Here is a 26,489-nt window from a genome sequence, read left to right as displayed (position 1 = left end):
ACTTAATACCCTTCCTCTTGCTCTCTTACCTTCTACTTGCTAGCCTCCTTACCCTTCGCCCTTAGCCCTATCCTCGTCGAGATAGTCCTAATTCGTCTACTGCAACTTGGAAGGCTTTCGGATGATTTTCACTGCAAGTCTGTCAGCTGGATCGTCTGGCCTTTAATAGTCACTGGATATGTCGAGCTGGACATGGTGGAAGTAGCCATGATACAATCTGGTTTTGATCCGAACTGGAAGGCCGTCATATCCTGAAGTCTTCCAGTTTGTCTGCCAGTCTGCTTGTGAGCAAGTTCTTGGCGTGGGGTTGAGATTAATGGCATTAATCATTGGAAGGGCACATGCAAATATCGAAAGTTGTCGCGACGTCCGCCTCCTGTATTGCGCCAAATTCCACGCAAAGGGCGCAGGGGGGTAAGCTCAGCCTCTCCGTCGTGCCAATACAACATGTGGTGAATAAACATTCTGGCCAGCAGCAGAACATGTCTGCTGTAAACACAGCTTGCGAACGCTGTAGTAAGTTTGTTGCGTCGAGGAGGCAACTTGCTGTTGACATATTCTAGGCTCTAAGAAGCTCAAATGCTCTGGGGATCGCCCAACTTGTGCGAGGTGTATCACTGCGGGAGCATCGTGCACCTATCTTGCCCGAAAGTTGATGGGTCGACCGAAGAAAAAGAAGTGTCAGGATCAATTTCTTCGTCGTCACCATGCCCCCAGTCCCAGGCGGAACTTAGGGTCCTCAATCAATGTGCCGCATCAACAACCAGCCGAGTTAAGTGCGTCCACAGTTGATTCCTTTTCCTCGGACACCGAAGCCACAAACCAGGCAGCACGTATGGTGGTGAATTTGGGAATTTCATCCATCCGGCGACCACTTCAGAATCGATCGATCAATCCATTTCACATGTTGATGGGACAGTTGAGGAGCTGTCATCTCACCAATGCGCATGCGTTTCAATCATTTATCTAAGCCTTGACGAAATGAGGTCAATCAAAGTGTTCTCGTTCCCAGGAACCTTGACGACTCTTCGGAAAGCCCTTGAAGTAGCATCACAGGCTATACAATGCGAATACTGTCCCCGCCGTTTTCTTTCTGCGATGCAAATCGCCCAGTTGGTTGGAGTCCTGCTCATCTCGGTTACAGAATGCTATGCGAAAATTCTAGAGACTTTCGAAGCCTCCGCTGCTTCGGTTCGTGAAGGAAACATCGTTCGGATACAGTTGTTGGACCCTAGAGACCAGTCATGCCCGCCGCCCAGAACGGACTTGGATCCTCACCATGAGTCGTACACTTTTACGTTAAATCTGGGCGGGCCGACATGGAAAGAGCTTGCAAAAATGGCACTCAAGGCCGAGATTTTCGGCTCGAAGACAAACGACGAGAACGGACAGCCGCCACTTTCGGTTGTTTCGCTGTTACAGTGTATGGAGCAACGGCAAATATCATGGCATACCGTGGCACCTCCGCCTGATTTTCCGGTCATATATCGAGGCTCATACCATAAAGAATGCCCAACCTGCCTCTTGCTGGTTTATGAGTGTCGCCGTCTGCTGAGTCTTTACGACCAGACTGAGTATATTCAAAATGTACCGACCTAAAACTCAGAGCTATATCAGCATCAACAGCAGAGCGCGCTGCCGCTAATTCTCAGTTATATTTCTCTCTCCTCAGGGCTCTTGTCATGGTGACATTTAGATTTCCTCTCGCTTCCTGTCAAAAGTACGTCTCTTTGTCAACTCCTCTACTGCAACTGCAAGAGTCAGTGGTAACTGGTACACCTCTCCGAGATATCTCAAGGCGCTAATCGCTAGGCGAAGCGCACTCTTGCGTTTTGAGACTGTGTAACTGTCGAAGCCTGGGCGGACTCAACCCCATATAGGATAGCGGCCATATAAAGTGCTAGTCCAAAAAACGGTGTCCGTCGGTGAAGCTTCAAGTCCATGTGAATCAGATTGATGATGCCATGAGCGGCCGCGATGGACTCGCCATGAGGCCAAGACGCCGTGGTCATAAAGCCAGGGATAATCTCTGTCGTATCGGGGAATTTCCGAAGGATATCTCCCGCTTCCGGCCAGCTGAGGAGAATCCTAGTCAAGTGGACGACGATTGAAGCAGAAAACAGCTGCTCGTCGATCCTCCCGTCGCATTTCACGATGTCGTGGACGCTCGTTTTCATGCAGCTCACGAGCAAGCTCAATTCCTGGACGGATTGGCGGGCCAGTCGCGGACTCGGCGCTTTGACCTGCGACTGCCACTCCAGAACCTGGGCCATGATATGAATCGAAGCAACCTTGAAAGCGAAGGCAGACCAGCAGTGAGACTTTGGTGGCCGATGTCGGTAAAACTGGAGCTCTGACGGTGTATTCTGTGATATGAGACATTCACTGTATTCCCGACAGCGGCCAGGCAAAGGCCGATCGACCGGGGCGAGCGAGATCCGGATCCACGAACTAGTGCTTCCAGACGCAGAGAACAAACCTGCTATAAAATATAATTCCCACCAGGTTCGATTCCACATTTCACTGACGATGGCTGGCGCTTCCCTCTCGGCTGCTGCTGTAGGGCTCGGCGCTCTGTTCATGCCAATAAGAAGGGCCAGATCGACGGCTAGGTCCAGGTGGCGGCGCGACGTCGCCTGGTGATCATTTGCGTACTCCGACAGCGCGGATAGCATGAGACTCTGATCCTTGAAACCGTCGTCGGGAGTTGTCGGCAAAGTCGCTCGCGCCGCCGTGGCCTTGAACGACTCCACAGCCTCGCGCGAAACGAAGGGCGCCGGGACGAAGGATGCGGCGAGCACACACATGGCCGCAACCAGGTGATCAGGCAAAAGATTGGGGCTCCGGCGATAGAGCTTCTCGGGGATCAGAAATGGGTGTGACGGGAAAAAATCGTCGTAGAAAGTGGCCACCAACGCCGCGACGAGGGGAGAATGTCTGTTGAAACCAGGACCCATCGTGCAATCTGGGAGTTCCGACAAAGCTGGCAGTTCAGTTTGATCCGACCCTGCATCCTGATGGTCAAGCTGATGAGGCACTGTTGCTGGACGCCGCTATTGAAAAGAAGACGTGTTGTCCGCCGAAGCGATCAAATCTGCGCTGTGTCCTGCTTGTGCTTGGGCCATTTGGCTCCCCCGTCCATCAGTCGAAGTAAACCCATTTTCCAAAGCAGATTCTTACCGAGAGACAGCGGGGATGTTTTCAATTCCACAGCAGCCCTTCGGAATGTGGCTCTCCATACTTCCCATGTTCCTTTTCCCGAGTCGTTTCGGAAGTAGTCTTCTTCTCTTGGCGTCCCTGCCACCGATAGAATGAGAGCTACAGAGAGGTTTTCTCTTTATATTTACGATATTTCAATGTCCCTATCTAGGATCAGTTATAGTTACCAATAGGAAGGAAAGGCGTTAAGACCCCGAGTCCCTGCTTTGTAATAGGTCTGGGGGAGCAAGTCTAGAACAGTATAACCCAGAAAGCTGTTCGGGACCTTCGCACCAACCCCCACAAGGTCTGTCATGTGGATAATGCCTGATTTACAGGTACCTTGCAGCTTTTCACACTTCATTCTGAGCACAGGTTAGTGCCCGGACTAACCGAAGCTTTCTTCCTCTTTGGACAGAAAAGTCGCTGCCATCGCGGACACCGACATTCGAAGCTCTCGCATCCATACAACCTTTTGTCAATGGATCCAGAAAGAAACCTGCTTGTATCTACTACCATTAGTTAGATGATACGAGTAAGAGAAGATACACGGAGTTAGAAAAGCCACGCTTCTGGCAGTGAGGTAGCGGAAAGACGAGAATAAGTCTTTCGTTCCGTGTCTCGCAAAGCATATATCCCAACTCGTTCTTGAGGCTGGATCTATCCCCCCGGGTTTTGCTTTGGATGCCGTTGATAGTTGATCTTGTCTTTCTGGCCGACGGTATTCTAATTTGAGGTGATGCCGAAAGGGTCACAGTTAGAGACTTAGAGTCACATCTAGTCAACATCACCTAGAGGGCTTGTCTTTACGAGACTACCATAGACATTTGATTCACTCACCGGGGAATGCTTTGATACGGCAGCGCTCCTGTGGATCACCTTTTGTGCATAATTTCGTCCCGGGAGTTTACAACTCTGCCTTGTTGATGATCATCGTAGAAAGGTTAGGAGAGGAGACTGTGAGGCTTGGTGTGGAAACTGGCTTCTCGTCGCAGTTTGCTCGATTTTATCAGTAATTCTCCAGGTACGAGGTAGGCTGTCAAACTCTCGCCTGGTGAGACTTATTCTTAGGCTCGGATACATTCGACCGGGTACATTTAATCGGGTACATTCGACCGGATACATTCGATCGGGTGTATTCAATCGGGTACGTTCAATCGGGCACATTCGACCGGGCACATTCGACTGAATCAGGTTGAATAACTTGGACTGTTCGAAGGTCAGTCGGGTAGATTGAGATCCAATAGACCTGCCTATCTAGGAATATTTTGTTCTTAGACTCATCGAGAACGTGCGATTTACCGAGAAGTTTTTGAGTGTAATGGACGAAAACAAAAACTTCACGGGACCAATCGATGTATCGGTTATTAAACCCCGCTAACGCCTACCCTAGATTAGTATGAAAGGCAAAGTGTACCATTGTACGGAGTACTGCGAAGGAAACTGGGGTTATTTTGATACTGTTCTGGGATATTTATCGTGAAACGGTGGTGCAAAAACTATTGGGTAACCTGTTCAGGCTGTCTGACTACCACCTTGTAGTTAATGATGCTTTCTTTGTATCCCTTAAATACTTTTTCTATCTCTCTCATTACATTGTCGCTAGCTCGTTAGAGCTTTAAGCCTGACCACGAACTCTTCTTTTCTGTCCACCGAATTCCCTGGCACTCTGATAGAGAAAAAGAGACACACCATGGCGGACACCACAGGTGCAGTGGCACACACAATCACTCTGTACTCATCTACGATCTCAGATTGCTCAGCACGTCTTCGCATAGGTCTCCACCTCAAACGTCTCCCATATACTCTCGTGGATGTCAACATTTCGAGAAATGAGCAGCTCGATCCGAAATATGTCGACATAAATGAGGCGCTGACAGTGCCTACTCTCGTCATCGACTACAAAACTATCGGCCTGGACGACAATGAGGAGAGAGTAGTACTTACTCAATCCATTGCCGCACTTGAATATCTGGACGAGGCTTTCCCAGGGACCCATTCTATCCTACCTCCCGTTAGTGAGCCGTTGGCCCGCGCAAAAGTGCGCACTCTGGTCGGTATTATCGCAACCGATTTTCATCCACTCACCACCCACCGAGTGGGGAAGACTATCCAACACAACTTCCCATGTGCTCAGTTCGGAAGCCGCAAAAGCAACGGGAAATCGCGACTGGGATACAATCTGGATCACCCGGGGACTCAAAGTCTATGAGAAGCTCGCCAGCAAGACAGCTGGGACTTATAGCTTCCGGGATCAAGTGACGCTTGCGGACATTGTTCTCTTACCAGAACTTTGGACAGCCTCGAGAGTCGGTGTCAACCTTGACCAATATCCGACTATATCAAGAATCTTCAAGAACCTAAGTCAACTTGATAGTGTTCAAAGTGCTCAGATGGACCCTTCTTCGGAGTTGTAACAGGCATAGATCCTCATAAGGACAAGCGGAGCCTATATGTGCTTGATTTCACCCTACACATAATTGGCCTCTCCCCAACTGGGTATCGAGAAACAGTAATGAACTCCTTCGGCGATTTCGACCAGGTGACGAATGCTAGTCTCGGTGACAATTCACCAGTAGCTCGGCGACATTGTGAGGATGGACAGGCTAGGTATTCTGAGCACATTCTTGGCCATCCACGCACGGGAACATTGGGAGACATAAACTCACGGCCGTCAGGGGCGATTTTGATATATTTGTATAAGGCGATGGCTTCGCCCGCTGCTGTTCAATTGGATACACCATCTTCTTCCAGGGTCTTTCGTTCTACTCAAAGCTGACCTTTGAATGATGGTGTATGACTGTCTCATTGTGGGAGGGGGTGCTGCAGGCCTCAGTGTCGCTCTAGGTCTTGGTCGTGTTGGCCGCTCCTGCGTACTATTCACCCATAATAAGCACCGGAATCGAGGCGCAAGCCACATTCATGCTGTCTTAAGCTGTGACCACCTCGATCCACGTTCCTTCTACGAGAACGCCAGGGGCCAAATTCAGAGATACCGGAATACCACCTTTGTGGAGGCAGAAATTGTTGAAGTTGGTCGAAGAGGCGGAACATGTACCAGTTTCGTTGCAAAGAACGCCGAAGGGGAGTCCTGGCAAGGGAGGACCGTCGTTCTTGCCACTGGGGCTCGAGACATGCTACCGGATATCGAAGGGTATGCCGAGAACTGGCCAAACAATATGTATGAGTTTCCGCGCCCATGGAGAACAATCTCACAGCAGCAAACCAAACCTAGGCTAACCAAAAACCCTTTCAGATATCACTGCTTGTTTTGCGACGGTTACGAACGCCGCAAGCTTCCAAAGGGCATCCTGTGTCATCCTTCCTTCACGCCAGACAGAGCAGAGGTGGCGACAATGGCGCATTTTATGTGTCTCCCCAAAGGAGAACCTGCGATGCTACCCACGCCCAGTAGCCTCCGATCCAAAGTGACTGTGTTCACTAATGGGCCTCCGAATGTCGATTCGGATCCCGCAATCCAAAAGGCGCTCGATGTATGCGCCGCGCACCGAATGCATATCGACACACGGCCGGTACTGAGACTAGCAGCAGACCTAGAAAAGCCCGGTGTCTACGTTCATCTCCGGAATGAAGACGGCTCTCGGTCTGTTACACACATGGGCTTCTTGGTCCATACGCCGCCGATTGTACCCGCAGCACCACAACTTTTATCCCAGCTTGGTGTTGACCTCGCCCCTTCAGGTGCATTTGCTGTGGCACACCCTCCCTTTCACAGCACCAATGTTGCCGGCGTGTTCGTTGCAGGGGATGCGTGCACACAGATGACTCATGTCACCAATGCTATGTATTCTGGTGTAATGTGTGCTGCCGGAGTTGCTCATTACTGCATTGAACTCGATGACCAAATGGCTATGAAGTCCTTCCATGACGGTAAACCCCAAGTCTAGGGTTGCTGAAGAGCTGTGGGAAGTGATTGCACTGACGCGATTTCGAGCTTTTGATGCTGTATTCCATGAGGAATCGCCATGGCTAGGCATGTTTTGCGGAAGGACGAGTGACTGGAGGGAGCTGCCATATTCCTGAAGAAAACCCCCTTCAGCCATCAACAACCAGGGAGCTCCAGGTGTTTGTGAGACTCATTTGGTATCTCTGGCCCGAGTACGACCAAAAATCGTTAATTCCAGCGAGGGTCAAGCTTCTAGTTCATGGTGATATAGGTGTCGGCACTTGAGAGTAACCTTTTTGCCATGTCCCTTCTCGAGTGAGTTATGGAACTGCTTGTGCAATAGGGGAGACTCAAGGGTAACATTACCTGAAGGCAGTTTGAGGCGGATTGAGTCCAAACGATACCAGAAAGAGCATAGGTGGTCGTGACGAAGGACATGCCATGGGCCAGGAGATGGGTTGGGACTGGTTACAGACATCGGATTAGCTTGAGACTTCCACATTGCAGCAAAAGACAAATGGTGCGCGGGCCGGGACACACACATCTCGGCCCACATAGAACCAAACGACGCTGTCCAAGAAAGAAGCGTAGAAAATGACGTAGATAAAGAGTATCGTGACGCACCTCCGAAGCGCAGCGAGGTTGGATGAGGGGACTTCGGTCGAGGCGTAGTTGGCGACAAGTGCCGTCTCGACGATGAGGCAGAGGAGGCTGAGAAGCGCGCCAGTGAGGACTAGCAGAGGCCGTGAGATACGGTCCACCCTCCTGACGGTACTGGGCCATCCAATCGAATACCAAACTCTAAGGGGCACGGTCTCTCTCGTCTCGAATATAACAGGTGTACCAAGTTTACCAAAGAAGTATGATAGGGCGCGTTCCAAAAGTAGCTGAAATAACGAGAATATTTGACCGTTTTCGAGCGCCGGACACTCTTCGCCTCGCGTACACACGTCTTTTCTACTGTCGTCCGAGAACAGTATCTCCTCCAAGTGATACAGCCCAGCTCCATCTCCCTAACGGGGCTTTGCATACGCGATACGAGGCCCTTGTTCCACAATAGACTCAGGAAAATGGACACATCCGCAGTAAAGACTCGCCTCTTGATAATGTCAGACACACATGGCATGGACTTCGATGCCGCCAACAAACCCCTTCCACACGCCGATGTTGCGATCCACTGCGGTGACCTAACTGACGGCTCCAAGCTAGACGAGTTCCGAACTACTATCAACCTCTTACAAAGTGTCGATGCACCCCTAAAGCTAGTCGTCGCAGGAAATCACGATTTCACACTGGACGACGTCGCCTTTCAGAACAAGATTGCGGAAGCAACGGCAGCTCTTGATCCGGAGCTCGTCGAGAAGGAATATGGCGCGATAGGAGAGGCAAAACAGCTGCTCAAAGCCGCTGTAGACGTAGGTATTGTGTTCCTGAGTGAGGGCACCCACCACTTCACCCTTCAAAACGGGGCGCGTCTGACCGTCTATGCTAGCCCCTACACTCCCGCATTAGGGGCGTGGGGTTTCCAATACCATCCAGACCGCGGTCACGACTTTGCCATCGAGAACGGGGTTGATGTGGTCATCACCCATGGCCCACCGAAGGGCATTCTGGACTATACCCTCAACCGAGAAAGGGCCGGGTGTGCGAGTTTGTTCGCAAGTGTTGCCCGAGCCCGACCCCGCGTGCACTGCTTTGGCCATATCCACGAAGGCTGGGGTGCAAGGCTGATTACCTGGCGGGATACCCACGGTGAACGGCCGACCCATTTCACCGCCATCGACAACAATAGGTCCCATGTGATCGAAAGGCTGGCAACTCTGCGCCCGTCCAGATTCGATACCCCGGACGATGCAGCCCGGAAACAGGAAAAATTGGACCGCTACAAGCAGGCAACATTTTACAAGACCAGCCACTGTTTGGGAGATGAGCATCCCCTCGACAGCGAGCGAACTCTCTTCGTCAATGCGTCTGTTGCAGGCAGTGATGGATATCTCACGCAGAAACCATGGGTCGTTGATATTGAGCTGCAACGCTCTCATTAGGTATAGTCGTGGAAATGGAATGTCTGGTTCTTACTTCCGTCGCTGACTTGACGAGTTCAGCCTCCTGAAAGGCAACAGGGATATCGAAAAGGCAGTGAATACTGTATTCTTTCATTCATGCTTTAACGAGTACTCTGAACCCCGTCTTTGACACCCTCGACACCCACACAAGCACCGCTCCACCCATGATCATAGACCCAGCGTACACTTTTGCGGCATCGTACGACCCGCCATGCATTTCGATGATTGCACCCATGACGGGTGGGCCCACGAGCGACGAACAAGCCATGGTCAAAAACATGACGCCCATCCTCCCTCCAAACCGGCGCAGGTCTTCCGTCATGCTGGCCACCACCGCGGGCGGCGTGGCGATGACTGCGCCGGAGAAAAACCCGTACAGGACGGTGATGGCGAGCAAACTGCCGATCGTCCGGCACGGGATCCAGACGAAGACGAGCAGGGCCGTGACAAAGAGCGAGGGGCCCTGTATGTTCAACGGCCCGGTATAGTCTGCGATGAAGCACGGGATCAGACGGCCGAGGATGCTCGCCGCATTCAGCACCGGCAGCAAGTACTCGAGCGGGAACCCACCGCCCGAGGCATGGCGGTTCAGGCCGATCGACTCTGCCCAGGCTTCGACGTAGTTGTAGAAGCCAAAGAAGCCAAAGTACGTGATGAACTGGCCAGCGACCCAGATGGCAAACTCTCTCTGTTCCCGCAGCGCCTGGTACTCGATGAACCGCGCCCCCTTAGCCGGTCTGGGTGGAAGCCGTTGCCGGATCAACAGGTTGCTCACCAGCAGGGTAACAAGCGACATCAGCGCCAGAATGCGCACCGCCCACCCGAACCCCACAGACGAGATACTGTGCCTCAGTCCGATGGGGATGACAATGCCCCCCAAGGACGCACCAGAACTCACGATCCCAACGGCCAGTCCTCTGCGTTTGTGGAACCAGGTGCTCGGCAGGGCCACGCTCGGGACCAACAGCATCCCCATGCCCAGTCCGACACAGACGCCCTGCGCCAGGACCGCTTGGTAGTACTCCTTGACCAGACTGGTCATCAGGGTGCCGAAGACGACGAGAAACGTGCCCAGGCCGAGCATTTGGCGAAAGTACCCGGCGTCAAAGTACTTCCCCCCAAACGCTCCGCCGACCAGCAAGAGGGTGTTTTGGATGGATCCGATCCAGGAGATGGCCGAGGCGTTCTTGGATGCACTTTGCAGCGGAAAGCTGTTGCTGTGGGCGATTTGGGTGGTGTAATATGTCTGGAAGGAGCCGTACGAGACCACCAGACCCCAGCTGTTGAACATGAGGAAGTGCCCGACTATGACTTGCAGCCACGGTTGCAGACCGACGTCAGGGGGTGGAACCAGCGCAGCACCAACAACAATGTCATCCGAGACTTGTTCTTGGTAGGAGTCCTCTTGTGCCTCCTTTGTTGCAGAGTTCGTTCCTGCTCCTTGCCCTGCCGAGGCATGTTTTTTGTCATGTTTTCTGGTGCCCGAAGCATTCGGAGACGGAAATCCTGGAACAGTGGCTTTGTTTTCCCCTTCGATTTCGATCGGCACCGGCACTTCACCTTGGTAAGTCAGTATATTCAAGCATGGGCATATGGCCAAGAAGACAGACGAATGAACGCAGAAATGGGAGACATACATCCGAGCTGATTTTCCACATCCCCCCGCTGTCCAGCAGTCTCGATTGGGAGAGAGGGCGTCATGATCTCGACCGGCCGGTCCCAGACCCGACAGCAAGGTTGTTCCTTCGGCACAACTAATCACAGAGGACAAGCCATGGACACGTCGGATCAGGTGGTGCAGCAACAACTCGGCGAGGAAATATTTCAGGGGCACGTCGACCGCCTAGTTTGGACGGCCCGTACTGACTTCCTGGACCTCTGGATATATCCTGCTCCGGTCCGCGCAGATCCCGGTTGTCGTCCACGTATCTGGAGCAAAGAGAGAAGACCCGAGGCCCATAGATCGAATCACCGTCCCAGACGATGAAGAGATGCTTCGACCACCAACATTTCTGCGCGGATATATATACGCTCGCACATACTGCGGTGTATATGGCTGTGCATATATGTAATATATGGGGTATGGCTATACCACCACCGCCCATAGACACCGAAAATCCTCTTGCCCGGATCTGGACCCCGACATCCGTCCGCCCATGTCGCTCCCCCAGCGTTACTACCTGTTGTGCTTGCCCTGCCAGCACCGCTACCTTGGCCCTTCGAGTCCAAGACCGACAGCCGTAGCGCCAGGAGCCAGAAAGCCCACCCCCAAAATTAAAAGTCGATGTCATCGCAAGACTTACTCACGAAGGGCGTGGTTTTAGCGCCCTTTTGTTTCTCCATCTTTCGGCAATCCCGGCAGTCGGGGGCGACCGTCGATGGCATCCATCAGATACGGTGTGGCACTCGTATGCGGAGAAAACGCGGCGGAGAGGAGGATGGGCACACGACACGACAGGACAGGACAGGACAGGACGTGGGCCGGCAGGTCATGTTGGGTGCTTGCTTGTGTCGATAGTTGGAGACACGTAGGCCCGTTCGGTACTTACTCAGTACTCAGTACACGGGGCCGTCCATCAATCAACAAGTTATGGTTCTCATTCACGCACTGACGAGCTCCTCGGAGGGAATTCAGCATGTGTCTTGTTATATCTCCTATCTAAGTTGGTATGCCGTTGTGTATAGAACGGCCCAGCGAGCCGGTTCGTGCGCACACCAGCAAGGCACAGCTGTGATGTGATTTGACTTGACTTGACTTGGCTTGAACTCGAGCTTGAACTCGAGCTTGTCCTTGTCCTTGTTGCCATCCCATAGCCGGGCCCGGTGGAACTTGTACTCTATCACTCTGCTCACGCGTCCACTCCGCCTGTTGTAAGACGGGTGGGTGGGTGGCAATACCCGTATCATAGACCCCTTGACGTATACCCCAAGGTACCACTTTACCATTTTACCACTACCAAGGTACCGACGAGCGGAGTAGAGGGCCGAGAAGAGTGGAAGAATGCTTCGCCCTGCCTCATCCTCTGTCGGCCGAATGCCCTCGTGATGCCACAAGCCCGTCCATCCATCATAAGAGCACCGAGTACCATTATAGACATTAGCTGACCACTGGTGACCACTGGTGACCGACGACTCCATACTCCATACTCCCTACTCCCTACTCGCTATCAAGGTCCTCCTCGTGCCTAGGTATGCTCGCAGCCACAGCCTCCCCACGACGCGCACGACGGACCGACGGACGGGACCGACTCCTGCACCCATCGCCTACTGCCTAATGGGGTATTTATTCATTGCCTACCTAGGGATCCATATAGACCGGATTAAGGGGTGGGTTACCTGGGCAGGAAATGAACAGCAGAACTCTCCCCCTTTGATCACTCAATGATCCGCCGGAACTTAAGAGGATGTCCACCTTATTCATACTCAGTGACGGTCCTCGTTGCAGCAGAGTTTGTGCAATTGGCAATTAAAATGGGTATTGTACTGTCTAGGTTATGCAGTTTCATATACATTCATTCCATCGTCGCGAGCCTTCCCTGGAATGTTATCTTGGAAGTCCTGGGGTGTTGCTCGTAGTAAGATGTCGAAAGCCAGATCAGCGATAAACGAGCATCTGACCTCTTGTTCCTGCTCCTGAAGCTAGAACGGAACCCTCTGCTCACCATGTTCCACGGTTGGCAGCATAGTGTCGAGTCAAGGCATATCTTCATCTCCTTCATTCCACCAGGACAGGACCGTTTCGGGTCTCCAATGTAATCCCTCGTCGTCTCTCCTTGAAGGGAGGGAATCTCATCACTCCTGCCATGTTTCATCCGGATCTGATCAAGCACTGTAGAGACAGTTCTTTTCATTTTTCCGGCGTATGCATCGAAACGAGGTGAGATGAGGACTGCCGGCGACTAGCCATGACCTGTTCTCCACATGATCTCAACCATCCCTGATGTCAGGTTTCTTCGCTAGGGTCACTGAGAAATGCGTCGCCCTGTACCACGTATAGAGTTGCCCCACGCCCTTCGTGACATGGGCTTGCTCACAAGACTGACCCTCTTTATCCATCTCTCCTAAACTTGGCTAGCACATCCTTCATCTTGGGCACCAGCTCCGGCAGCCGAAATGGCTTGCTCACGACATCGTCAATTCCGCTCTGCAGCGTCATCTCGATCTGTTCGGCTCGTGCATTCGCCGTCACCGCTATGACAGGGACGTGCGCAACCAGCTCTCCAGTATCTTGCATCTCTCGGAGTTTGCGTGCGCAGGTCTGTCCATCCATGATGGGCATTTCCAGATCCATCAGTACCACATCAATCTTTACCCCATCTGTTACATGGTCGCGGTAGAATTTGGACCGGCGGATTTGATCGATGGCTTCGCCCCCATGATTCGCCACATGGACGACACAGCCGATCTTGCGAAGCTGTGCTGCAAGAACCTTTTGGTTGATCAAGTTGTCTTCGACGATGAGAACGTGGACAGGGTCAGCTTGTGGGGTGAAGCTGGTGGACGTCGTCCTCGGAGAGGCAAGTGAGTTCGGAGACGTAGCTGAGGCCTCAGACGGTGCCTGGTGCATTTGCATGGTCAAGCCCGTCAGCGGCGTTGTCTTGGAACCTTTCCTGCTATGTGGTGCCGAGGAGCTGGGATTGTCGTCCAAATTGCTGACATCGCCCTTGCTGCGGCGAGCTTTGATATAGAACGCAAATATACTGCCTTTCCCACTCTCGGAGGCCACGCCGATCTCACCCCCTTGGAGTTCGACCAATTCTCTTGAGATGAAGAGACCAAGGCCGGAGCCACCATACGTGACATGCGTGCGGGGACTAGCTTGAGAGAACCGCTGGAAGAGCTGCTTCTTCTCAAGTTCATCCAGACCACGTCCGGTGTCTTGCACTGCAAAGTGCAAATACACCATCTCACCCAAGCCCCATTCTGCTGCGGCAGTGACATCCTTGTCCTTAGAAGTCCGAGAAGGGATGTACGTGAGCCTCCATTTGTCCTCTTGAGATGGCTTCTCCCCTGAAGCGGCAATGTGCATTCGGATGACCCGATTTTCTTGTGTGGCCGTGAACTTGACCGCATTTGTCATCAAGTTGATCAGGACTTGGGAGAGGCGATGCGGGTCTATTCGGACCCAGTCGATTTGAAGGGCTGTGAAGGATGAGTCGATCATCAAGTCCAGCCGGATGTCCGCCGTCTTCAGCTCAGCATCGAACATTTTGAGCACCTTATGCACAACGGCGATGGGTCGTGTGTCGACCGGAGTGACCGCCATCATGGCCGAATCCAGCTTCGACAGAGTCAAAACATCATCCACAATCCTTTTCTGATGTTGAGCACACAGTGTTATTGTTTGCGCAGAGTCAATGGTGAGGTCGAGAATTTCCTGCTGAGCCTTTGTCAACCCATTCGCATCCCGCATCTCGCTTAGGGAGCCGGTAATGGAATCGGCACATTGGAGTATGGCAGACAACGGATTGCGCATTTCGTGAGAGGTAGTATCAATGTAGCGCTCTTGCTTTCGTTTGAGTTCGACCGCTTCCTCCATCCTACGGGTCTGTAGACTTTCAGCGAATTTCTGTGCACTGATATCAGTCATTGAGCCGAAAATTTGCCGGATTTTCCCGTCATCGTCTCGCTCAGGTGAAGCACTGGTAAGGACCCATGTTTGCCCTTGGTTGCCCAGTTTGTCTCCCCATGGGGTCTTGAAGCGGAATTCCAGGGATATGGCGCATCTCTTCTCCAGCATCGTGTTCCACAGCTCTCGAACTTTGGCTTGGTCTTCATCCAGAACATGTTCAATCCACTCATTGTCAACAGGCACATCACGAGGATACGAAGAGATATTATACCATGCATCGTTGGCGAAATTGATCTTCCCATCGAGGTTGCCAATGAAGATGCCGACTGGGGCAAGTTCCGCCATCCTCGTGAACTTGTTTTCGGCCTCGAAGGCTTGTTGAGTCCTGGCCAAAAGTTGATTGCTGAGCTCGATGCGGTCTTGGGCGGCCAGCTGGGCTGCTCTCTCGCCTCTCTTAATTTCCTCCTCAAACAGGACCACTGATGCAATAGATGTGGCAAGTTGGCGGCCCAAAAGCTGAACAAACAAATCGTAATCTTCATCATACGGACGTCTCGGATTTGTAGCCATCACCAGAAACCCCAAAGTGGATTCGCCAGTGGTGGGATGGATGGGTGATATGACCACAATCCTCGAAGGATCGCCAAATCCACGCCATTCAATGTTTTCCAGCAGTGACGGGTCGAGACTGCCATTGTCGACCCGTAGAACGATCGGTCTATCCGTTGTAAGTGCCTGTCTGAACGAAGCGGCAAAACCCTTGGTACCCGTCTTCATATCGATAACAGGTGGCGCGGCTCGGTGGCCGGCAGGAATACCCAAGCTGCCTTCCAGATAGCACACCTTATTGGAGGCAGCACCGCTGGACCCCGAGGAAGCGACATCGCTTTCCGCCAAATCCTCGTTGAGGGAGTACACCAAAACCATTGGAGCGTCGTATTCGTTGTATTCCAGGCCTTGAAGCAGCAGGCCCCAGAACTCGGAGACCTGTCGAGCCGCAGCCGTCCGTTCACCGATCTCACGCAGTGTTAACATCCGTCTCTCGGCAATTTTGCGGCGCGTCTTCTCGAACGCTGGGTTGTACAGCCCGACCACCCCGCCATCGGCGCCAATGAGCGGAATGATGGACCAGGAGAAATAGGTCTCTTCTAAGAAGCCATTGCGCATAATGAAAAGACAATCGTCATCCTTCATCGTCGCCTGAGCGTTTTTGAAGGCATTGTCGAAGACTTCCCTCAAGGCCTCCCAGATCTCGGACCACGCATCGCGATAACGTGCACCCATCAGAGTCGGATGCTTTTGACCTGCCAGCAGAACATAGGCCTCGTTGTATATCGCTATATGTTCTGGCCCCCAGTACATGGCTGAAGGGTGTGGACTGGCCATGATCAAGTTACACATCCCTCGAAGTTCGACAGACCAGTCTTGGATGGGACCCAGGCTCGTAGCACCCCAGTCGATACCTCTTGCAAATTGTATGTGCATGGGGAGAGAGGGCGACATGGGCAAGCGTGTCCAATCAAAATAGCCTTTCTCGTTGACGGCAACCAAGTCGGTGTCCAGATTGACGTGAGGGGGGACGGAGATTGCTCTCTGCTCGGAGCCCACCGGCGCAGATCCAGACAAAAGCTCCGAGTACCCCAGATCTCCGCTCGGCACGGGTGATTTGGGGTCGAGATTACTTGGAGAGACGTCTGGTACAGGCTCCGTCACCAACCGGTGCAGCGTGCGTGGCAGCTCGCCGCTGGTGCGCGGGGGAATGTCGAAATAGCCTTGCGATGTTGTGTCCCCACGAGCACCTCCACTAGAGGACGTCGACACGGAACCAAGGCCATGATATTGCTGCATGCCAACCCGACCAACACCATCAGCCATCAATGGAGGTGAAAGAGGATGCTGGCGACCATGGATCACCTTCAGCTTCTGCCGTAGTAGGGCGCCTTGCCATAGCCATCCTGCAAAAGGAAACGTAGGAACAATGTCGGGTTCCGTCAATGAGCTGAGAGCCCAGGCCTTAAAATCAGAGAACGGAGTCCCGACATCAAGCAAGAGAGTAGGGTCCTCGGACCGCCCCTGTACATGGTCGAAAAGAGGAACGCGATTCTTCAGCGCCGTATTTGCGAAGATCAAATTGAGGCGAGAAGGGTTGAGATTGACAGCATCGGTAACGTCAACTATAAATGTTGGCCGCTCGTCTAACTGCAGATATTCGACGACGGGGATCGAATGTAACACTTGTGCTTCGTTTGGCCGTCTGGGATCTGAAGTTGCGCCGCGCCCATGTCGACTTCCCGCACGGCCAGCCTCAGCCGACGTCCTAACCGGCATTGAACTTGCAGCTGTCGCTCTCGCCGACGCTGGTATTCTGGAAGAAGAGACCTGTTCTCCTTGACTGAGCGCTGTCGCAGCGGCCTCCAGAAGAGATATGTTGTTTTCCGCCGAGGAAGGCTGCATGTCCAGACCGGCAGAATTTGTGTCCTCGTCCTCCTCCTGCCCACCCCGTCTGCCACGCTGCTCCTCTTTCAGGTGACCATGCCTCGAAGGTGCTGACCCATTCGAAAAAGATCGCTTCGCGTACTTTAGGGCCGGTTGATCAGAAGAAGTGGAACCGATGGCGGTATGATGAGGGCGTTTCAATGATGGAGGAGTGACGTTTTCGGCAGCGGTGAGGGGATCGTGGGAAGGAGGACATGTTGGAATGTCGTGGGTATCCGGTGGGAGGGTCATTCAGAACGCGCATTCTCGGACCAATCGTGGCTACAACCAGATCTTCCAGGCAGAGGCTGAAAAGGTGTGGCCGGGTGGGGGAGGGCGAGCGAGAGAATGAGCCAAGGGAGGGTTCGCAGCTTGAGAAATGGGATTCAGGGCAGATAGCGATCAGAAATGACACATGAGCACAGGAGCCGTTACCACTACCAGCCCACATGCATCTTGGCCACAGTCCAACGAATGTAAGCGGGTTAGAGCTAGACGCAAAGTTTGAACGACAAGGCAAAGCAGCAGGGTTGACGACCTGGAATTGAGGAGGTGGTGGTACAAAAGTCACCAAGGACGTCGAGTGTTTGGTTGGAGTGGGAGGCTAGTTCGAGAGCGGACTCCAGGCCATCCACAGTAGGCAGTTGGGGGGTATTGGAGGCGGGAAGATGATCCGAGAGTAGCTTCCAAGGAGCGTATTCATCTGGTATGGGAATCTCGATAGGATTCCTCGCAATATTGATGGTGGAAAAGGGGAGGCCAGGTGGTTGAAAGACAGTATGAATATGCGGGTAATAGTAACTGGCGTGGAACATGGGTTAATATACCAATCAGACTGGTCAGCCGCAAAAGGAGATCGCGATGGAGATTCAACTGTTGCCAATGAGCTGAACTCGTGTATGAAAGGACAAGACTGTGGGAGAACTTGTGCTACTGCGATGCTTGTGAGTTTGTATCTGCGCAACTATTGCAGCTGGCGCAGCTGCGCATCTGGGGATCGTCGACTGCAACGCAGGCACAACGTCACGATCAGTCCACCCTCAACCTTTTCCACCTTGTCTTTCAGCACTTTCTGCTTCTTCAAGAAATGGTATTCTCACTTTCCGATCATGCGACCCTCCTCCACCCTGAGACGAAATGCCTTTTCCTGATCCTTTCTAACGCCGGCGCTTGACCCAAAAATAACCCCCTACATGAAACCTCCTGAATGACCCTGTTTCCGTACACGTCACCACTTTTAAGCCCATCCGATTGTCTCTTCAGTATCGCCCTAATGCCAGGTCAAGGCAGGCAAACGACGGAAGTCAACCAGTGTCAGCGTGGAGGTGGCCAGGACAGATCTTCTGAAAGCCCGTGGTCATTGACCTGGCCTCCTCGATTCGACTTGCAGTTTGAGATAATAACAAACAATACAGAAGAGCAAGTAGTCAGAGGGCCTTAGAAGACGACAGTCTGGGAGATGTTCCCCGTCATCCACGTCCTCCACGGGCTAGCTCCAGACTTCGGTCCCTGACAGCCTCTTTGGCTTCCCGCTATGAAAGTTTGGGAACATTTTCCAAGCCTAGTTGAAGCTTGAAAGCCATTGGAAAGCAAAATGACATACATAAGTCACGGCCTGCCGGGGGAATCATCGATCTGACTTCACAAATGAGTGGCACGGTCTGAAGAGAAAAAGGTCCTGGAGTAGCACTGGTATCCTATCCTTTTTGACAGTACTAGCTGTATCTGATATGGCACCCACATCATTGCTATTGAGCACTCTGGCCATATCAGAAAGTCTCCAGTCCCTGTCAGACTGCGCCACTGATGTTCGTGAACGCATGCTGGTCGTATATTGGCCCCCCTTTGCCTAGGCACCGCACGTTGCTGAGCGCATGTGGCCGCCAAGCTTTGGATCATCGATAAAGGCCCAAAAAGGATTAGCGGCCACAGATAAAGATGATCCGATCCGGTGCCCATGCCAGGCTGCGATCATTGTGATATCAATCCTATGAACCCCCAAACACTCTGTTCTGGCAATCAAGCAAACAGTATACCACCCTCTAATACCCCATATCAAGGCTGCGCCTGCAAAGCTCCTTTGGAAATCATCATTTGCCACGTCCATCAAGTCCCGGCCTTCTTATCGGCTCAAATCCAAAGAACTCAGCGTACCTCACCCACGAGTTGAACACGCAATAGTGACATATCTCCATCTCTAAAGCGCGAACAGCGAACAGCCAACGGCGATCCAGAACAGGGCGAGGTGCGGGCACCGAAGCCGTGAAGCAACCAACCGAAACTGCGAGGCCAAACAGCCAACTCCACTCCCTACACAGCCACTCCCCTGGCCAAGTCTTAACTGGAGGATTCCTTGGATTCTCTCCCGGGGCTGTCGGCCGTCCTTACCCACGCCTGGCACGCCTAGAATCTGCCCCGTCACCACTGTTGGCCACCGATCCCACGACGTCCCTCCCACGCTTATCCACAACTGACCACGCCTGCGTATTGCTGCCTTTTAGGCTCAGGTCCTTCCCCCGCCCGCCTCCCTGCGCCTTTCCCTCTCATACCTTCCAACATCCATTCCCCTTTCGGTGACCCTGCTTTGACAGCAAGTCTGTTACACCTCGTTCATTATTTTCTTCCACGCCTACTCATACGCCGATGGTCGACTCCGCCGACGAGCCTCCGCTGTCAAGTCGTCTAATCTCATGGGCTAAGACCAAGACTCCCTCAGCGCCATCTTCCGCTCCTCCCCATCGAACTCTCCCTGATCCTTCGGACCAATCTACTTCCGCGCGACACCGTCCAGACACCCGCCGACAAGATGCTGGGAGTAGCCCCTCTGCAGCTGGTCCTGCAACAACAACAGACCATTCCACGGATGGAAGAACGGATAAAGAGCAACAAAATCCACCGCTTGTGGACGAGAAAGGAGATGGAACGCAATCTTCCACCCTAGGAAATCCGCCTCCCAAGGACAAAGCGCCCTTGGTCAATCGTTTCTTCCGCGATGTCAAGCGCATCCTCTTCTCCAGTTGGGTCAATTGGCTACTCGTCTTTGTCCCAGTTGGCATCATACTGGGGATCATTGTCGACTGGATGGACAGCCGGATTGTGAGCCCTAGCGCTGTATTTGCCATCAACGCAGTCGCCATCATTCCGCTGGCCTCCCTTTTGTCGTATGCGACAGAGAGTGTCGCCATCAAGCTAGGCGATACCATTGGTGCTCTTCTGAATGTCACCTTTGGGAATGCCGTCGAGTTGATCATCTTCATCATTGCTCTAGCAGCAAAGGAGGTGCGCGTGGTCCAGGCCGCCGCCCTTGGTTCGATCTTGTCCAATCTGCTTTTGATCTTGGGCATGTGCTTTGTTGCCGGCGGTCTTCGATTTCGAGAACAATTATACAATTCCACGGTGTCTCAGATGAGCGCGTGCCTATTGTGTCTGAGTGTTATCAGTCTCCTCTTACCGGTAAGTATCGGGAAGGACAACAAACCCGTATCTCTGGCACGCTTAACTAATGTGTGTGCAGACAGCGTTTCATGCTTCATTCTCGAACACTGTGAAGGCGGATCATGTGGTATTGAAGGTCTCACGAGGCACCAGTGTGGTGCTTTTGTTGGTCTACATACTTTACCTCTTGTTCTCCCTGAAATCCCACGCCTTTATGTACCAGAGCACTCCTCAACATCTAATTGATGAGGAGTCGCATCCAGGAGTCCTCGCCGACATCCTCAACTCGTCCAGCTCTTCGAGTGACTCCTCGAGTTCCAGTGACAGTGACACGGATTCAAGTTCCAACTCGAACACGACGACCAAACGCATCAAGCGCGCACTCCGCCGCAAGCGGCGTAAGTCAACTTCAAGCACGAAGGAAAACGCCTCCGTGGTGACATTCACCAGAAGTTCATCCATGCTCACCGCCCACGGCGGCTCAATGATCCAGGCTACTTCTCTGACTCCGGCGGAGCTAGAACCCGTCTTTAGCGGTGACGAGGCTGACGTCGACGGCGAAGGAAGGGCAGCTCGTCACCGCTCTCGCTCACATACTGTTCACTCTCGCGACTTCGAAAGCGCCATTCCAACCGATCAGACTTCAGAGAAATCCAAGAGACGCCACCGAAAGTCGAAGAAGTCCAAACGTACCAAGAAGGACAAAGACAAGGGGAAGAGTAAAGAGTCGGAAAAGGAAAAGGAGCCCGTTGTGGAGACGGTGACTCATGAGAGCTCCTTGTCGACTGCGGATACGATACCACCACAAGTTGGATTTGCGTCAGATATCCAGGAGATCCCGAACGATGGCACCGTGAAGCGATCGTTCAATATTCGCAACATCTCCGAAGCTGTCAAGCCCGCATTTACATCCGCAAATTTCCCTCATCATCAAGCCACCGGACGGCCTCTTGCGATCCCTATTCGTCCCATCTCGCAACCACGGCCTACCCCCCGGCCTGTCCGTCGTACTGCTTCAATGCCGGACATTCTTCATCCGACGATGTCCAGCAATCGCCTAGTACCTACGATGTCTGCACCGGCCCAACATGACGCAACGTCACCGGAAAGTGCAACTGAGGTCCAAACGGAGAATGTTGTGGAGCCTCAGGCGCATCTGTCCCGCACCTCTGCTGTTGTCCTACTTCTGGCTTCGACCGGACTTGTCGCGTTATGTGCCGAGTTCTTGGTTGGCAGCATTGATTATTTGATCGCCAATAGCGGTGTCAGTCAAGCATTCATCGGACTGATCATTCTTCCTATTGTGGGCAATGCCGCCGAGCATGTGACAGCCGTGACGGTTGCCGCCAAAAACAAGATGGACCTGGCCATTAATATTGCCTTGGGTAGCAGCATTCAAATCGCGCTCTTTGTCACTCCTCTGATGGTCATCCTGGGGTGGATCATCAAGACGGATATGAGTCTGTATTTCAGCCTTTTCGAAACCGTCAGCTTGTTCGCCAGTGCCTTTATTGTCAGCTTCCTGATGATCGATGGCCGAAGCAATTACCTGGAGGGAGCGCTGCTCATTGCGGCATATGTTATCATTGCTGTTGCGGCCTTCTTCTATCCCACCTGTGATCTGAGTTCCGCGAGTGGTCCACTCGATGGCACCAATCCCGTCTGCTAAGATGATACAAGAGGACGACGGTTCATCTTGAGAGTGGGATTGGGGGGAATTAGGCAGAGTGTCGGGGCCCTGCTCCTCCAACTACATTCGTTTAAACGTTCTTAGGGGAAAGGAGGGACAGACGGGCTTGGGTGACGAGTTGGTTCACATTGACGGGTGGTTTTGGTTGCTATTCAACACATTCTTTGACTGGGAAAATGAGGCATGATCTGTTTGCCGGCGTGCTCGTCGCAGCTCCTCTGCGGTCGCCTGGATATGCTTGCAATTGACAGATGGGGATCACTACTTTGTGGTCATATTTGACTAACTCATACAGAATATGACTGGTATGGTTCAGGGCGCACGTACCGGACCTACATTTTGCTTGACCTTGATCGTCACCCTGCTTTGATTTGATTCTTGACCCGTTTTGTGGGCTTCTGTATTCTTTGTCAGTGTGATTATCAGTGTGCCTCATAGGTGAGCGGTGGTCTTTTGGTGTGACAAGCTGAGGCCTGAGGCCACCAATGGCCGCAAGACGGAGCGGGCCTCACCAGCCTTGTTGTACGGACTCGTAAAACAGCCACCAGCCCAAATCCTCTCTTCTCTGCATATCTATCCTCCAGCCATGACACACCGAAAAGTCAACTGCTTCGGATATGTTTACTGCTTTAGCCATCTCTAGCACTGACACCACGGGTTCCGTGTAGCCACAAGGTGGGATGGAGCTCCACTCACCCGCAGCCATTCGCCCTTCCGGCATGGTTGGCCTCACCCCTTAGCATCTTTGATCTTCACCGTTGGGGAACCACGGAGCAGCTCATGGCGGCCGAGAAATGCTTATCATGACATCGTCTTTGTTCTTATCTCCTTCGTCCTCTGTGAGTGGCAGCTACTGATCCCCCTGTGACTCCTCTAACCACTTGGCTTCAAGGACGATACGAGGATCCTGCAGCTACCCTGGACTGGCGGCCTCTCGACGGTCTATCGACTCGTGTCGCGCGAAACTCCGAGGCTCAATCTCTCTCCTCGTTCGTGGAAGATGGCACCATGCGATTTCCTGTTTACTTCATCGCACGGCGTTGATTTGGAGGCGAAAGAGCTGGCTTGTGACCCTGGTTGAGCATAGGCTCCCCCGCCATGCGACAAAATTGCATAAGAGGATTAAATAACTCCATGTTCCCGGATTCTGGTTTTGCATACTGGGAGACTTTTCTCGATCCCTGAAATTGCACATTTCCTAAACAGCGGGCGACTTCTGATCTCGTCGCCGAATCTGTAGCCATGGCCGCTGCACCTTCAGACACCAAAGGCCAAAGCCTCAATGCGACAGACATCAACCCTCCTTCCGAGCGGCGCGGCTCTCTTGTCGTCGATACCGCGCTCGCAAGTGAAGAAGATGCCGCGGTTCTAGCAAAGATGGGGTTCGTTATAACCTCTGGATCGCTCTGACTCGCTTCGCCAACAAATAGAGACTGATTGCTCGCTTGACAGATACAAACAAGAGCTCCGCCGGAACTTCAGCATGCTCGAGGTCTTCGGGATCGCCTTTGCTATCATGGGCTTGCTTCCTTCCATCGCGAGTACACTCGCCTATTCGATCCCCGCTGGACCCGTGGGCTTGGTTTGGGGCTGGTTCCTAGCTTCGGGCTGGATCTTCATTGTCGGCCTAGCCATGAGCGATCTGGCAAGCTCGATGCCGACGAGTGGCGGGTAGGTGGTTGCATCCATGCTGCTTGATTTCTTTGCGAGCGCTCTTCGCTCTTACAACTGACATGCTACTAGGCTTTATTACTGGACTCATTACTATGCATCGCCGAAATGGAGAAATCCACTAAGCTTCCTGGTCGGATACAGCAACACCCTTGGGTTGGTGGGAGGTCTGTGTTCGATCGATTGTTGGTGTGTCCATTCCCCATACCCGGCTAGGGACTAACTTAGCGATAGACGGATTCTCCCTGATGTTTCTCTCAGTCATCGTTATAGCCCGCGACGGAAACTGGAGCCCAAGCAATGGCACAATCTACGGAGTCTTCATTGCCACGGTAGCTTGCCATGCCGCCATTGCTTCAACCATGGCCCGGATCATGGGCAGACTGCAGACCGTGTTTGTCGTGATGAATTTCGTCTTGATATTTGCGACCATCATTGCCTTACCGATTGGAGCCAGCAAGCGCAATAGCGCCTCCTACATCTTTACGCATGTCGAGAACTTGACCGAGTGGCCCTCGGGCTGGACCTTCATGCTCTCTTGGCTCAGTCCCATCTGGACCATCGGTGGGTTTGACTCGGCAGTCCACATCAGCGAAGAGGCCACGAATGCTACCAAAGCAGCACCGCTAGGAATTCTATTCTCCATCGGTTCATGCTGGCTGTTTGGGTGGATCTGTTGCATTGTTATCGCAGCGTGCATGTCGCCAGATCCGGAAAGTATCTTAGGCTCGCCGTTTGGACAGCCCATGGCTCAGATCTACTATGATGCCCTCGGTAAAAATGGAGCTTTAGGGTTCATGGCCCTGTTGATGATTGTCCAATTCTTGGTGAGCATTTCCACCATTTCCACGGTGAGGAGAATGGTGTCTGACTGACGTGCTCAGATGGGAGTCTCAATTCTGGTTGCCGCTTCTCGGCAAGCTTGGGCGTTCTCTCGTGACGGAGCATTGCCCCTATCCAGATTCTTCCGACACATTTCCAAGAAGTTTGGCTATATTCCCGTCCGCACGACGCTTGGGTGCGCCACACTAGCAGCCGTGCTCGGTCTTCTTTGTCTGATCGCCCCCGCTGCCGCCGCAGCTCTGTTCTCTCTCGCTGTCGCGGGCAACAATCTTGCATGGGGCATTCCCATCCTCTGCCGTCTGGTCTGGGGTCAAAAGAAGTTCAGCCCCGGCCCTATATACACCGGTAGAGCTTCGACGCCACTCGCTTGGGCAGCCGTTACTTTCCTGGTGTTCGGTATTCTGCTGTGCATGTTCCCTGTGGGCGGGCCGAACCCGACCGCCGACAGTATGAATTACACCTGCGTGATCAATTCGGCGGTGTGGGGAGGGGCGCTGCTCTACTATTACATTGACGCCCGCAAATGGTTCCGGGGACCACAGATTACGATCGATCTGAATCAGCTCACCGAGGAGCAGGCCGCGGCGCTGAGGGAGGAAGGGCTCAAGGAGGAAGGGACGAGTGGGCATGCTGTTATCGGTGGTGAGAGCACAAGCGTTTCCGCCGATCTGAAGGACAGCTGAGAGGGCAGAATCGGTTGTCGATGCTTCTCACAGGATACCCAATGTCTGGCGCTGCCATGGTCGGCTGTCTCGACGATGGCTAGGCACGCCATACCATAGAAACTACTCAATGTAACTTCCTCAACCCTACGTACGGAACAGAACAGAGACCGTGAATCTATCCAACTCTCTCGTTGAATTCGCAAGTGAGACTACGGGGATATCTGACAACATTGTGCCCCGAGAGCGAGAATGTTCACGACAATTTTCCCGCCTCTGCAACCCGTCAATATTGGACAATGAGTTTGACGCTGCCCAGAGCCAATGTAAATGAGGCACCAATCATATGTTTTCGACACAAAGATACGTCGCAGTCAGTCACTGTTTCCCCTCAACTGGGTCAATACTCGCCCAACAGGGTCAAATCTCGCAGGGGGGTCACGTGCAATTTTCTGCCGCACCCCCTTTTCCCGCGAGCCTTGCCCATTGAGAGGCACCGCTATTCATAGGCCACGACAGTGAATTTGCATTGCACAATGACTTGACAATGGATGCAATTCACTACCAGACAATAGATTGTGTCGGTATCCCAATAGGGGGAGAAATTATTCATTGTTGCAGCGCCGACCCGCCAGCCTCTTTATTCCCATTGAAGTGACTCTGCGCCAAAATTAGGACAATAACCTATTGTCCACCAGTTTCCTCCTCCCTGCAATAGAAAAGTCCATTTCCCAGTTCCAAAAACCAGTTAGTCTCCAAATATCATATATAGATTCATTTCCTCTCTTCGAGCACCTCCGTTGAGTAGATCTGACCGGTCTTCGTCTTGTTTCCTCTGTGAAAGAAAGTCTCCTTTCTCGCTCGCAATCTCAAGACCACGACACCATTCTTCTCTCTGCTCTTGCTGGCTCTAGTCAAACCAACTCGACAAGCTCCAAGCTCTCCTTTCTGACATCTTTCCCGCTCAAGC

At 52.7% G+C, this 26,489-nt stretch overlaps 6 protein-coding genes across 6 annotated transcripts; 4 read left to right on the top strand and 2 right to left on the bottom strand.

Moving 5' to 3' along the window:
• The first annotated feature begins 43 nt into the window (after positions 1 to 43).
• Positions 44 to 1,668, top strand: PV07_02693 (uncharacterized protein). Its single transcript, XM_016389322.1, has 3 exons — positions 44 to 284; positions 337 to 516; positions 564 to 1,668. The coding sequence occupies exon 3, from the start codon at positions 982 to 984 to the stop codon at positions 1,597 to 1,599; it is 618 nt and encodes a 205-aa protein (XP_016251224.1). The 5' UTR covers positions 44 to 284; positions 337 to 516; positions 564 to 981; the 3' UTR covers positions 1,600 to 1,668.
• A 3,223-nt stretch (positions 1,669 to 4,891) lies between these two features.
• On the top strand, positions 4,892 to 5,615 carry PV07_02692 (maleylacetoacetate isomerase; the record flags this gene model as incomplete). Its single annotated transcript, XM_016389321.1, has 2 exons — positions 4,892 to 5,239; positions 5,298 to 5,615. 2 exons carry the CDS (start codon positions 4,892 to 4,894, stop codon positions 5,613 to 5,615), a joined length of 666 nt encoding a protein of 221 aa, XP_016251223.1.
• A 3,650-nt stretch (positions 5,616 to 9,265) lies between these two features.
• PV07_02691 (uncharacterized protein) lies at positions 9,266 to 10,872 on the bottom strand (the record flags this gene model as incomplete). The annotated part of the gene is made up of 2 exons (XM_016389320.1): positions 9,266 to 10,731; positions 10,809 to 10,872. 2 exons carry the CDS (start codon positions 10,870 to 10,872, stop codon positions 9,266 to 9,268), a joined length of 1,530 nt encoding a protein of 509 aa, XP_016251222.1.
• A 1,749-nt stretch (positions 10,873 to 12,621) lies between these two features.
• PV07_02690 (uncharacterized protein) lies at positions 12,622 to 18,148 on the bottom strand. Its single transcript, XM_016389319.1, has one exon. The coding sequence runs from the start codon at positions 17,468 to 17,470 to the stop codon at positions 13,220 to 13,222; it is 4,251 nt and encodes a 1,416-aa protein (XP_016251221.1). The 5' UTR covers positions 17,471 to 18,148; the 3' UTR covers positions 12,622 to 13,219.
• Positions 18,149 to 19,597: 1,449 nt separating this feature from the next.
• On the top strand, positions 19,598 to 22,902 carry PV07_02689 (calcium/proton exchanger). Its single transcript, XM_016389318.1, has 2 exons — positions 19,598 to 20,671; positions 20,733 to 22,902. The coding sequence occupies exons 1-2, from the start codon at positions 19,862 to 19,864 to the stop codon at positions 22,320 to 22,322; spliced, it is 2,400 nt and encodes a 799-aa protein (XP_016251220.1). The 5' UTR covers positions 19,598 to 19,861; the 3' UTR covers positions 22,323 to 22,902.
• Positions 22,903 to 23,329: 427 nt separating this feature from the next.
• Positions 23,330 to 25,540, top strand: PV07_02688 (uncharacterized protein; the record flags this gene model as incomplete). The annotated part of the gene is made up of 5 exons (XM_016389317.1): positions 23,330 to 23,725; positions 23,796 to 24,014; positions 24,087 to 24,199; positions 24,249 to 24,841; positions 24,899 to 25,540. Exons 1-5 carry the CDS (start codon positions 23,586 to 23,588, stop codon positions 25,538 to 25,540), a joined length of 1,707 nt encoding a protein of 568 aa, XP_016251219.1. The 5' UTR covers positions 23,330 to 23,585.
• Positions 25,541 to 26,489: the final 949 nt, after the last annotated feature.

This window comes from Cladophialophora immunda, assembly GCF_000835495.1.
Source record: "Cladophialophora immunda strain CBS 83496 unplaced genomic scaffold supercont1.2, whole genome shotgun sequence".
NCBI classification, from domain to species: Eukaryota; Fungi; Ascomycota; class Eurotiomycetes; order Chaetothyriales; family Herpotrichiellaceae; genus Cladophialophora; species Cladophialophora immunda.
This window is presented reverse-complemented; position numbering and strand designations above follow the sequence as displayed.